The sequence below is a fragment of the Vigna umbellata genome, chromosome 5 (assembly GCF_029865625.1).
Source record: "Vigna umbellata cultivar VRB3 chromosome 5, Vumbellata_1.0, whole genome shotgun sequence".
NCBI classification, from domain to species: Eukaryota; Viridiplantae; Streptophyta; class Magnoliopsida; order Fabales; family Fabaceae; genus Vigna; species Vigna umbellata.
This window is the reverse complement of record NC_142169.1, coordinates 19471971-19486529: the sequence shown is the minus strand read 5'-3', so window position 1 is coordinate 19486529 and position 14559 is coordinate 19471971. Positions and strand designations below refer to the sequence as shown.

General features: G+C 30.1%; 1 protein-coding gene across 1 annotated transcript; it reads right to left on the bottom strand.

Moving 5' to 3' along the window:
• Window positions 1–10299: 10299 nt before the first annotated feature.
• Window positions 10300–12653, bottom strand: LOC124825922 (alpha/beta-Hydrolases superfamily protein). The gene is made up of 4 exons (XM_088115283.1): window positions 12081–12653; window positions 11539–11888; window positions 11028–11221; window positions 10300–10903 (listed from the first exon to the last, which is right to left on the bottom strand). The coding sequence occupies exons 1-4, from the start codon at window positions 12511–12513 to the stop codon at window positions 10585–10587; spliced, it is 1296 nt and encodes a 431-aa protein (XP_087971409.1). The 5' UTR covers window positions 12514–12653; the 3' UTR covers window positions 10300–10584.
• Between the last annotated feature and the right edge of the window lie 1906 nt (window positions 12654–14559).

The window sequence follows — 14559 nt, the reverse complement described above, 5'->3', positions numbered from 1 at the left end:
GTAACTAAATTTATCATATTGATTGCTTTGAAAACTATATATATCATAACAGATGTCAAAATAATGGATTTATGAGACTAAAAATTTTTACTCAAAAATTGTATTTCATTCTTTTATAAAACTTTTAATCATCAAAATTTATTAGACTTTATAATCAAACAATATTAAATATTTATTAATATGACAAACTACATTATTAATGAATCACGTATTAATGTGAATACATACATCAATACGTAAATACATATTTCACAACGTCATTTTTTCATATCAATAATCCTAAATGTCATTACATTAATTTATTTTTAAAACTTGGGAGCCAAATAATTTTAAACTTTAAACAGAAACAAAATTTAATTTTACATTTTAATTGAAACTAAAAACATATTTAAAAAAATATAACCTTTAATATATGTATACTAATTATTTATTTAATATTAAATCTACCGTGTGTTTTCTCAATTAAACTCTTGAGAAATTTTAACATTTTCCTACTTAGTAAAAAACAAAAACTATAAAGAAATTTTAATATTTTCCTAGTTAAGTAAAAAACAAAAACTATCATCTTATAACCATCAATACAATCCCATCATCCAATCAAAGCCACACACACCTTTCACATTCACGATTTCTTTGGATACACTTTTTTTAGTACTTCTAAAGCAATTAAATAAATAACTTTTCCATACACTAAAATTCAGATATACAATTTATAAACCAAGTTGCTTCAAACATCTTTCCATTCCTGTACAAATATCGTAAAAGACTAAAATTAAACATATAAAAAAATGTTAATCATATTAAAAGCCTTATTTGAGTTTTTCTTCCAATTCTATTTTAGAATTGTTGAAAGAGGAAGCATTATACTCTATTTTGATGATGAATGGTTGATGAAGAGTGGTTGATGATGAGTAGAAAATGTTCTAATTATTTTTGCACAGCATAATTGGTAAACAAATGTTTAAAACAATAACAAATGTGTGTTAGATGTGTAGATCATGAGTTGTCAAATGAAATAGGCTTAAATTCAACATTATATAGTTCTAGAAGTATTAATCGATTACATAAGTAGTCTAATCTATTAAAAGAAACCATAATAGAAAACAAAAACAAGACAAAATTGTCTGTTATAATCGATTATATGAGTAACAATCGATTAAAACAAAAACTTAGACATAATCTCTTATGCAGATAGTCTAATCTATTAGAAAATGTGAAAAGAATCAAAACAAGGCATAATGTCACTTTAATCAATTACATTAGTTATCTTATGGATTAAAATAGAAACTTTGGTCTAATCCATTATGCTAATAACCTAATCTGTTAGGTAAGTCAAAAGAAGCAGTATAAGGCATAACAATCATTTTAGTTGATTATATTAGTGACATAATTGATTAAAACAGAAAAAATTAAATAATCGATTAAGATATTAATCTAATCGATTAAACTGCAACATAATTTGATTTTCTATATAAATCAGATTTGAAACCTGATTCAACACATTATTCATTTGTTATATACTAACATTTTCATTGAGTTTGAGTACATGCACATTCAAGCAGACTTCTTGAAGATTTCAAGCTACATTGGTGAAGAAGAAAACAATAAATCAATTAAGACTCAAGGGAGCTTACATGTTCTGAGTTATTTGCACTATTTGAGTGTATTTCTTTCAGGTTCTTTTACATTGCTTTTATTTGTTATCTGTGCTGGGTAGGGCATGTTGGAGAGAGTGAGTGTGATCCTATCTTGTATTATTTGTATTGGATTTTAGTGTTGGTAAGGATATCAATTGAGTGTATCATTGTATTCTTGAGCTCAAATCTTGATTAGTGAATTACCCCCAACTAAGGTTGTTGAGGGAAGACTGGATGTAGGCTTCTTATAAGAGCTAAACTAATATAAATCTTTGTATGCTATAGTCTTTCGTTTAATTTTCTTTACTTGATTGATTCAAACACCTTTGATTAGTGATTTTAAGATTAAAGATTCTTTAAAGATTTAAAAAGCTTTTGAAATTCAATTCACTCCCTTCTTGGCTTGAGATATAGGGGCTACTTTTCTAACAAGAATATTTTGAAAAAAATATTCTCACAATTCTTGAGAAAGATTAGTAAGTGAAACTCACTTTATAATTTAAAAGATCTTTTTATGGATTTCATTTAAAGTTATATTGGTAATGTTTTTTGCATTACAAATGGGTATTTTCAAATTCTTAGAAAAGTTTATTCTTAAAATGGTAACATATATCGTTTTATACGAAAGATAGTATAGGTTTAAACCCTTTAGTTGTCCCTATTTATGTGGGGTTTTCCCATTTTGATCCCCTTCTTATTAGAATCTCCAATTGAGTCTTTAAAAGTGTTAATTTGAATCAATTGAGCCCCTACCGTTAAATTTACTTAACGGGGTTAGGTTTGTGCACAAGTGGAAGGTTGATGGTTCTATTTTTTAAGACGTGGCATGGTGAGACCTGAAATTTGGTAAAATATCATAATTTAATATTTATGTGCGTAAATGAAGAAAAATTATCTTCCCCAACAGCAGAAACCATTTTCAATGGAGAAAAATCTAGTAGGGGAGCTCTTTTGCCTAAAGAGATTGGAGCAATTCCTGGCACCTATTTTAGATTGAAGAGGATTCTTAGAGGCCATGGACTTCACCACATCAAAAGAGCCACCAAAAGCATTGTCAGAAGCACTAGAAGAACCATTTAACATTCAGATCAAACTGATCCGCCCATAAATTCTCTATCCTAAACAAACCCAGCAACCCCATTTAACATTCAAATCAAAGCCCACCGAACTGTTCTTCTTCAAGACATTCTCAACAAAAACAGTTAACTTTTTTCTTCTAATCTGTATTTTAATCCACTCACATTGGTTCCAAATCTCCTACCATACCTATTATCCTTCTTTGTTTTAATTTTCTCTAACTAATGCTAATTTTAAAAAAAGATACCCTCTTTAACGTGAATCGATTGAAAAATTGGAACCAAAGGTGAACGAAAAATGATACCTCAGAGTTGAAGGGCATTAAGGTAGAAGGTAAAGATGCCAGTTTCAGTGTTGCAGTGACTGAGAAATGATAAGAATGAATATTGATTTTGTTGTTGGATTGTTGATGATGAGAACCACCATAAAAATATTCATTTTGTTGTTGTGGTGGTGGTCCTTGTGGTAGTTTTTGGGACTAGAAAGACCAAAAAATCTTGAAAAAGCAATAAAGGGCATACATCAGATTTTGAAGATCAAATACAAAGTTGAGGTCTTTAAACTCCTTGAGTCTGGCTCTGAACTGAAAAGTACAGACACAAACAGAAGAGGAAGAAAGTAAAGAGGTGTGAGGGTAGAAAATGAAGATTATTATTTTGTCTTTGGATCTGACTCTTATCGTTGACCACTAAACTCCTTCAACATTGAGGCGCGACGAAATGGTGGATGCATGAAGAAGGTGGCGGTGCAGCGAAGGCGCTACTGGCGTTCTCACAATGGCTTCACGGTTGCGGCGTAGCAAGGTGGTGACGGCGAGACTGAAGGCTTCACAACGGCTTTACGGCGGCGACGCTAGGGAAATTAGGTTTGTCCTGTTGGAAAAGATGACTCTAACGTAGTATGAGTGATGTGGCAAAAACTGGCCACGTCAACGTTTTAACCTGTGCACAAACTTAACCCCGTTAAATAAATTTAATGGCAGGGGCTTCATTGATTCAAATTAGCACTTTTAAGGACTCAATTAGGGATTTTAATAAGAAGTGGATCAAAATGGAAAAAACCCACATAATAGGGACAACTAAAGGGTTTAAACCGATAGTATAATAAAGGGTTAAACAATGTATTACTATAAATATGGAAACATAAGTAGATCACTTTCTAAAACTTTGTAATACATGTGTTTAAAAATCTATGTTAAGCTTATGTATTTTTAATAAGACTATTAATTAATATTCTTCTAAAATTTTCTTGTATTTCAAAAACATTTATCAATGAAAAATTATATCTTTTCACATTACATTTGAAGATATTCATTTGCAGTAAAGATCTAAAAATTAGTATTTTAGAAGTGATAATGGTTTAAAAATAACAAGACTCGATTAATTTAATATTAAAAAGTTTTAATATAAATAGTTTTGTGAGAAATAATTTTTACTATTTTAAAATACACCATCTCTCTAATAACCATTTTTCTAATTTATGGTTTGATGTTTTTTGTCCATAAGTGGTAGGCGGACTAACCTTGTGTTTTGTCCATAAGTGGTAGGCGGACTAATCTTGTGTTGTAGCTTAGGGTGGGCCAACTGTTCCACCACTCCAAGTGGAAAAACTTGTCATAATCTGACATCAATATATATATCCGGATTGGTCGAGTCTAGAAATCATATGTATCTTGAGATCTAATTTGATTTGGAAATGAATTATATTTTATTTGTTTTACAATTACATGGATTTCTTTTATAATATTAGTTTACCCTTCTTGTGTTGTTGATGACTTGTGCTTGTTTTCTCGTTTATAATGATTATTTTAAATGGTGTGAGTTTAATGATGTCTTTAGAAATAGTGTGGGTGGGGTAAAACAATAACATTGTTAGGTTTTCATTAAACTATGTGTAAACATTTTCTTTTATAAATTTTTAGATTTTTCGTATTAATTATTATCTTTGTAACATTTTATTTAATAATTTTACACTGTTGAAATAGAATGTTAACGACAATAAAATAACATTATGAATATAATTTCTCGTAAGTGTTTTTAAAATATAAAATGAGTTGCTCATCTAGAAAAATAAGAAGTAAAAAGGATAAATGTTTCTCCATAATTAATTTATATAAATTAATTTTTATTGGCTTATTTAAAATAGGGTTAAATATGTTTTTAGTTCCTAAACTATTGGTCGTTTCTGGTTTTCGTCCCTGTTTCAAAGTAAGGTACAATTTGGTCCTCATTCTTTTCGAAACGTTCGTTTTAGTTCTCAAAAACTATACACTGTTTAAAAATTTCGAAAAGAATGAGGACCAAATTGTACCTTACTTTGAAAGAGGGACGAAAATCAGAAACGACCAATAGTTTAGGGACTAAAAACATATTTAACCCTTTAAAATATGAACATTATGAAAAAAAAAAAAAACTATTTTTCTCTCTTCTGAAATCTCATCTTTTGTTTTTTTTTCTTGTTATTTCATTTTTGTTGTTTACTCATTTCTAGGAAAAAAAATGTGACTCATGTTCTTGATCTTATTTATTCAATTTGCATTAGTATTATTTTTTGGTTACGCAGAGAAAAATTATATTTTATTTTATTTTTCACCTTTTATTTTTAGGATATATCTTATTGTGTGAGTTGTCAATTCTTGTATATTTTGGTTCACATGCTAACGGTTATCTTTTACTTGGCCATAGAGTCTATAAGAAAAACAAACAAATATTTTATAATATTAATTAGAAAAAAATAGATATCGAACTTTTTTTTATTTTATTTCTCTATTGCGCTATGTAAAAATAATAATCTATTTTATTATAAATTTTTGGACTAAGATTATAATTATTGAAAAGGAACATTTTATTTTTCATGTATTCCATTTTAGATAATAGTTAAGCTTAATTAGGTCTTAACAGATAAATTTGGATATTTTAAATTAAATCTTTATTAAATCATTTTAAATTATTGAGTATTTAATATTTTTATATAGCTTTTAATTGAGTCACTATTATTTGATTTTTCTCTTAATATCTCTTTGTCTTCCTTACTTGTTTTGTTTTCGTGTATTAATAAAATTCTAATTTAAAATAACCAATGTGAATTTCAAACGTATAAAAAAGTTTATCTTTCAAATATCAGTTTTCTCCCACGCTAAAATAAAGAAGAATAATAAAAGTTTTAAATAACTTTATATCTGTTAATTTTAACATCTTTTCTTTTTCGCACTGAACATTATTTCGTTTTTTGAATTACAACGAATTTGATTCACAAATATCTGTCGTCAAGGAAACGATAGACCAATAAGTGTACTATTTGTACATCAAATTTGTATCTAATATGGAGCCGGTTAATAATCGGTTAAATATTAATTAATTTACCATATAAATTAAGTAACATTTATAAAAATATATTATTTAACTAATTCATTATAAAATTTCGAATTAAACATATTTTTAATTATTAAATTTTATCCTTTTTTTAAAACTTTGATAAAATTTGATCTTAAAATTTTAAAAAAATAAATATCGTTTTCTTAATTTAATTACATTAATTTTTTTATATTTATCAAATAAATATTTAACATATTTAAAATTAAATATCAGTTTAAAACCTCGTCTAATACATAAAAAACTTAATTTCATTAAATTAAAAAGATTATATCAATTTATTTTAAAAATATAAAATTAAAATATATTCAAATTTTAAAAAAAGATTATTTCCAATTTTGCATCCAAATTCAGATATTAAAAATCCTATTTTAACACGTAAGTTCGACACAACAAAGTATTTTATATATTAGTTATTTTATTTGCAAAAATAATTCGTATACAAGCCATATTATGATAATAAAAACCAATATATAATGATAAAAGTAATAAATATGTATTATTGGTATGAAACATTTTATAATGTCACTTAATTAAAAATCAGTTTTTATATAATTTTAATAGCTATGAAAATCAATGAATTTACAGTATTTATATTGTAGATGTATATTTTTGTCTTAAAATCATATATTTAATATTTTGTGGCTGAAGTTTAGAGTTATAGAATTAGGTAGCACGTGGTTTTGGGCAGCAGTTTTCAGTTTCGCACGTGGTTTTGATTTAAGCAGATTTGTCTTCCCAATAGTATCCCACCAACCAAACACGTTCTGTTCTCCATATTTGAATTTTGAATAGACGATATAAAGGGGAATGGCCACACTGAAATCTGCATGGTGAGACACCACTTATAGTATAATGTATCTCATTCATTGGGCTAACTTGGATTCGATAAAGTTGACTTCTATTTCTCTAGATCTATAAAACTGGTTTAAAATATTTATATAATTTATACTATAAAAATATTGAATAATAATATTATTTTTATAACTAATATTAATATTATTTTATTAGGTTAGATCGGATTAAATATTAAGTTTAATATCCAGACCATTTGTAATGTTGTAAAAAAAATATAAAATACTATATTATTTGGTTATTTTCTAAAATTATAATAGAGTAGTTAGGTAGTTTATTTTTATAAATTTTTTATTTATTATTATTTTCTTTGAGTTCTTTTTAAAACAATAATTCTAAAACTTTGTTGGTTTGTAAAGTAATATGATGCTGGCGAAGAAAAGAGAGATTCTACTCAATTTCACATCTTCTATTGTTGAAGATTTTGGACATGTGAATATGGAAAATCAAAGGATAAATAAGGTGAAATTTAGTCGAATACTAGTTGTAAGCTGCATTTGAAGGAAACATCATAAATATTTGTCTTAGCTTGATTTTTATACAAGTATTTAATGAAGATGATTATCATAATTTCTTTGATGAGGGATAATGGAAATGCACTAAAAGAAAATTGGTGGTAGCAAAAGATGAAAATTGAAATACTATTTATTGCATGTCTACAAAGTTATCTAACAAGTGAGTGAAGTTAAGAGTTGTTTAATAGAATTATGGCATAAAATACTTGGTCACTTAGAAAAACAAAGGTTGCTTTTTGTAAGAGAGGATGTGGAAAGGGAAATATGTTTCTTATATTCATTTAAGAGTGTTTGCAAAGCATATGTTCACGTGATAACGTCTATTTTTACCTATTTTTATGTGTTTTTTTGTCATTAATAAATCAGCTATTTCTTAGCTTTAATCTTGTTTTATCATCAAGTTTAGTGCATTTTGCATTATTTTGTATTTTAGATATTTTAGGCTTATTTTACCTTTAATCTTCTTGTTTATAAGTGTAAAATAAGTGAAAAGGAAGTTTTTGTGGTGGAGGAAAACAAGTTGGAACTCAAGAAAACATGATTGAACAAGAAAAAAATATTTTTAGACAAATATCCACTTTAAAGGCATTAGAATTGTAGCCAGGGTTGCGAACATGAAGGAAAGACTCACTTGTAGGATGATACTGCCATGGACCACCTCCAGATGACCAAATAATCACCATGCCAAGTTGACTCGTTGGGCTAATTAGTTGCTCGTTGGGCAAGTTAGCTACTCGTTGGGTGAGTTGGCTACTCGATGGGCAAAAATGCAATCCAAAGTTGCAGTATTTGAGTTGTTGGGCAAAGTTTTGGCTCACCCAACAAGTAACAAGTTAGGGAGCATAATTTTTAGGCCTTGCTAGGCAAGAATAAAGCCGTTGGGCTAATTTTTCAGTCTTGATAAAAGAAAGTGAGTATTTAATCATGTTTTCATGAGGGTTTTCATCATTCCTCATTCTTACACGAATAGAATCACCTAAGGTGCTTGGAGGTTGTTTGGAGTGTTGGGAAGCTCTCCCTCTCCTCATTGAGTTGCAAATTAAAGGTAGGAATGCAAAAGGGAGGCGTAATTGGAGCATGGAATAACTGTCAAGAACCTTAGAAGAGTGCTTGCATCTTCTCTCTGGTTTTCATTACTTCCCTATCTCTTTAACTTGTAAACTCTAAGTTCTCCACCATGGAGGACTATTGAAATTTGGCATTAAATACTGTCATCACTAAAACCGAACGACTACTCTGCTGCAACCACCTGTTTTTCACTAACTGAAACGGTGACTCTCTCCTTGGCACTTGGCTCCCACTAGTTGGGGTTTTTAGTGGGTTTTAATGGGTTTTGACAATTTTCATTTTATTCATATAAAAAATAATTAATCTAAATTTTTTTGGTTTGTTATTTTTGTTATCTTTTAAATATATATATATATATATATATATATATATATATATATATATATATTGTTTTGGTTATATGGGTATTGGATTTTTGAGTTTATGATTCTTTTAAACCCGATAAGAAATAACATAATGTTTTTTCTAAAGTTTCTGTAAACGAACAAGAATCCACGATATTATGTCAATTTTGTCATTTGACTGCTTTGACGCATATTAAGAATTTATATATTTAGAAATTCCTTTGTAAAGAAGCAATAACACATACCACAGTGTTAAAAAAAAACAATTTGTATATAACCTCGTTGGCTGCTTTTCCACTACTTTTCTTAAAGGAAAATTCTATAGGTCCATCTTTCAATTTTTCTAGGTCTATTTAACACCGAATAAAAATTAATATTTTTACTTTTCAATTTAACTTTTTCTAAATCATTTTATATTTTAAAATAAAAATATAATTTTATTAGTATTGTGTAGGTGTGGACTGAAAATAGAGTAAACATGTATCGTGATTCTTTTTTAAAACTTCTATTTCAACATTTTTTTTTAACACGAGACTTAAAACCTGATACCTCAAACTAGAATAATAGTACACACGAGAAGTTGCCAACTTTGTAATGGCCATTAACATTGATACAACCCAGAGAAGTAGATGAGCCTCCCCAAAGAAGATAAAAACAACAACCTTATGCTCCCTTGGAAGCTCAAAGAGAAGCCAAACTTGAGCAAGCCATTTTTGCAACTCTAGTTGCTGCTCCAACTACCCTATACACCAATTTCACACCCATTCTAATACATAACCATCAAATTTACTTACTTCAATCACATCTTCACCTTCTTCTAACCTTCTCAACCAACCTTACCTATAAATCAAACCTTTTGGTTGCATACCTACATCATAGCCCCATGTCTACCTTCACTACACACATTCTTCAAACACCTCTTACCAACTCTTATCAAGACAAATGCTTCATCAAGTCCTTCTCAAACCTACAAGTCATATTCTATTATAATGGATAAATCTTTTAAGAGTCTAGAAAGATACAAACACCAACTATACATGAATTTACTTTACATAAACAATTGATATTATTTCCAACTCAAACTTTTTATACATAATAAATTTATATGTTTAGTTTTTTCCTAACTTATCCATACTTATCATCATATATGATATTCTTATTGAGAATTTAAATATGACATTTAAACCAATTCCACACATTTAAACCAATTCCACACAAATAAAAATGACGAGCATCTTGATGCTTATTAAGAATTTAAGTATAAATCCAAATCTCACACATCTCCACGTAAACAAAAACGGCGGGTCTTTTCCTGTGTAAAAGTAACTTACTTTAGGCAACATCTTGGTTATATTGGACATGCACCTCAAAAACATTTCCCATATAATTCTTCATTAATAAAATATTATCTACTCATTTCGCAAACTCAATCTTAAGAATGCAACAAAAAACTTTCCAATACAAAGTTTACATTTCCAGTTTTTAGATTAAACAATTTAAAAACACAAAAAGTAAAAAGTTCAGTTTCTCTGACAGGCTGCATTTTGGCTTTAGTAGGGCATGTTGTATTTTTGTTTTATTTCTCAAACAACTTCTACCATGAATGATACAATTTCATCATTCATCCCACCTTCATCTAATAAGCTTACCCCTAATTAATGCAAAGGATTAATATTTCATATCTTTCCAGTTACCCTAGAACTGACATTAACTTCTATCAACAGCAAGATTCCCATATATGCTCTAGACTAAGTGCAAATTCTTTCTCTCTGCCAAATAGTACAGTCCCATGGTTTGCATTTGGAATGATGTTGATTTCAGCTTCAGGAGCCTTCAACTCGAACTTACTACAACACTCCATTGGGACAACTTGATCCTTTTCACCTTGAATCACATTTATTCTCACTCCAACTCTGATCAAAATGATGAGGTAACTGTCCACAAATTTTGCTCCTCCACATAGCACATTATGCATGGAACTCCAAGCTGAATGATGTGTGTGCCTGGTCATGTCTGTGATCAAGAAATGAAGATCCCTAGCAAAGGAAAAGAAAGCATGCATTATGTGTATCATGTCAGTGTCCTAAGTAATATGTGAGAAAGAAACTTGAAACATGTGGTATGTTATTCATTACAGTGTTTCAATAGATGTTTTGTTACCTCCTGCGAGTAATGAATTTTAGAATGCTCTCCCATATTCGGTGATTTCTGCAATAGACAAGGCAAACTGTACGGCCCAGGTGTTCATACCAGGACATAAATGAAGAACCAAAAGACAGTGGAGACCACAATTTCTTTCCAGCAAGCATTGATAGTGCATTTAAACAAGCATCACCCTCAGAAGAAGTGTATGGCTGCCACCAAAACCATTTGGAGAATGAAGAAATTCATGAGACATTACCGGACAAATAAAAGAAATAAGGGCCCTGCTGACCAATGATCCAAATTCAACATTAAAAAGTATAACACTGTATTAATAATCTTTTACTTGTCTTTTGTTTCTGAATTTGAGAGTATATGTTAGTGACTGCTAACAAATAAAACACATATTTTGACTGCAGAATGAAGGTATTATTGAATCCAAAGCACAGAAATTGTTAATTGGTTCTGAGAAGATCAGTTCTCAAACCTAATAAGCAGCAAAGTATTCAGTTTGGTCTAAAGTACTTACAGGAGCAACAAGGGTGATTGATTTTACATTCTTTGGGTACTTAGCAGCCAGGGCCAATGCAATTATGCATCCCATGGAGTGTGCAACCAAATGAAAGGTAGTCATTTCCAATGGTAAAACCACAGATTTCTCAATCATTTCCACATGATCCTGCAAAGTGTATGAGCAATCTCTAGGCTTTGGACTCTTGCCAAATCCCAGCAGGTCAATGCCAATCAATCTGTACTCGTGATTCGTCTTTTCAGAAAAATATGGAAACACTGTCTCTGTCCAAAATGAGGAAGAACAGAGAAATCCATGTAAGAATATCACATTCTCAGAAGGTTTTCCCTTGCAGTTCTCACCAGGGACTGTCAAACACCAATTGACAACAAAAATCAGTCACAGAGAAAAGTACATAGAAACATGAAAGTGGTCATCAAATAGTAGTAAGACAAAACATAAATGTAGTTGCATAGGTGAACTTCAATTCTGATAGTAAACATCATTGAAAACGGCAATGAAATTGGAAAAAGATAACCAAACCAGTAGAACTAACCTACCCAACAAGGGCTCCTTCACAACAAAATGAAGCTTATAGTCACTTCCATCATTCACCCATGAAAGGCAAGAATCACAGCCACAATCAGACCAACGATTCACTGACCGGGCACTACCTTTATCAAAATTTGTAGTGGAATCTTCTCGTTTTCTCTCATATCGAAGGAACCCCATTTCTCTGAAAATGTTCCTCCTCTCATACAAGCTATCTGATATATCATCATCTGTCACATTCATCCGCCTCTTTTGCCTCTCCCAATTAGAGCAGCAACAAGGCGAAACCTCTCCTTCAATGAGTTTATCAATATATCCATAGATAACGCAGAAAACAGAATCAAGAAGATCAAATATGAGGAAAACAACACAACACAGAATGAAGATGAGTGATTGAACACAATTGGTCAACCATTTTGGGGAAGAAAGTGGCAGAGACATGAACTTAGATGGAAGTTTAATTGACCTTTATCTCCTTAAACCATTGTTCGTAAATTGTAATTGTATAATTTTACTTTCTCAGTTTTAAAACACTAAATATAAAGTTTAGCTTAAAAACAAGTCAAAGCTTTCTTAATTGTGCAATCATGGAGATTGAAAAACTGGATTTTAGGTTGCCATTAAGGAGAGAATATGAAATGGTGATTGAGGTTTGGCCACGTAAGAGGATAATTGAGCTCTCTCATTCACATATTCACGTTCGCAAAAAAAAAAAGTGTGTATTTCATACATTATTTTTTTTTTGTAAATAATTAAAAAATAGTTTAATAATCTCATTTTCCTATTTTATTCTTACTTTGATTCTTTATTTTATATCCATCCATCCCTTTCAATCTATATCTCAATTAAATTTAAATGCTTTTTTAGGAAAAGAATTGTTAATAGCTAAAAATTCTTTCGCATCACAATTTAAATCATTCCTTGAAAGTTCAAAGTATCATGTACATATTCAGATGTAAGTTAAAGTAATCTTATGTCCTAAGTTAAATTGTTTATCATACGTAATAACCTTAAAAAAAATAATAAATAAATAAAACTTAAAAAGAGTTTCTGAAGACATTTTCAGAAACTTACATTTTATTTTCTCTCCTTCAAACATCTCTCTAACATTGTCCTCTCCAAAACCCATTCTTCTCTCTAGATTTCCCCTTCATTGAGTCACTGGATTCCCATTCCGCAGACGTTTAGGCGATCTTTGCATCAATGACTCCAATTTTCACCGATTGCATTTGCGATTTCGTAGGGTAAGTAACTTTCCCCTTTTTGAACTATGATCATGTAGCAAATTTTGCTGCATGTAGTTCACTTGTGATTTTTCCCCAAAATCTTAACCCTAAGCTTATTTTAGAGACTAATTTCTATCACCATTTGGTGAAATATAGGTGCTGTCAATTTTTCTAGAGTGCCTTTGGATTTCCTCTTGAGTTTAAGTGCTGGAAATTTAAGGTAAGAGGAGCTAGTTCTACTCTTGATTTTACTGTGTGGAGTGAATGCATGATAAAATTTGTAGTGGTATGTTGTGGAAGCATGAACTTGGTTCTAGTTAAACTTGAAATGCATGTATGGAAGTGTGTGTTATGTGAATTTGGTGATTGAGGGCTATCAACTGTTTGGAATGACTTAGAATGATGGAATTGTGTATGTTGAAACTGTTTTGGCATGAAAATTTTGTGGTAGTGCTGTTAGAAAGGAAATCAAGTGTATTTAGGGTCAATTTTAGGCCATTTTGGAGGAAGTGAGGTAGTGAATTTGAGAGTTAGGAGTTCTGGGTATAATTGGGCTATTGGGGCAGTCTTAGCAAGTGGATTGTGACTTGTTTGAGTCACCAAATTGGTTAGAATAGGTACAAAGTGTTAGAATTGGGTTTGAGGTCTTCTAGTTATTGAGTTAGATGTTTTGGAGTAGAAATTGAGTTGGTTTAGTACATCTAATTCCTATCCAAATGACCAATGCAATACTTTACTTTCATCTATGAACATGTTTCATATCAATATTAGTGTTACATATTTTAATTTGTTCATTTGGATATGTCTAAGATGCACCAAAACCAGAAAAATCACGTTGCTGTCAAAAACTGATAAGAATAATCGATTATCTCACTTGATAATCGATTATTTTAGTCAGAGAGTTGTATCCTCTTCAAAGCTCTCGCAAATAATCAATTATCACATATGATAATCGATTATTGTCGTCGGAAAATCATCCAGGATAGTTTTTGATAGTTTGTGGGGTTCTGGATGTCCGTTTTAGACGTTCTTTAGGTCGTTTTAGGGGTTTTTGACCCTTCCGGAGCCATTGGTGAGGGTCTCCAAGCTGTTTGAATTACTTAAGTATTGAAAATTAAAAGTCCTAAAGAAATTTGTGTTAATAAGTGATGGTTTTGTGAAAGTATGTAATGTATGAGTTGTTTTTATGACATGGTTGATGTTGTATGATGGTATATGGGTTTTGGTATGATACAATATAGTAAGAATTCACTTGAATGAC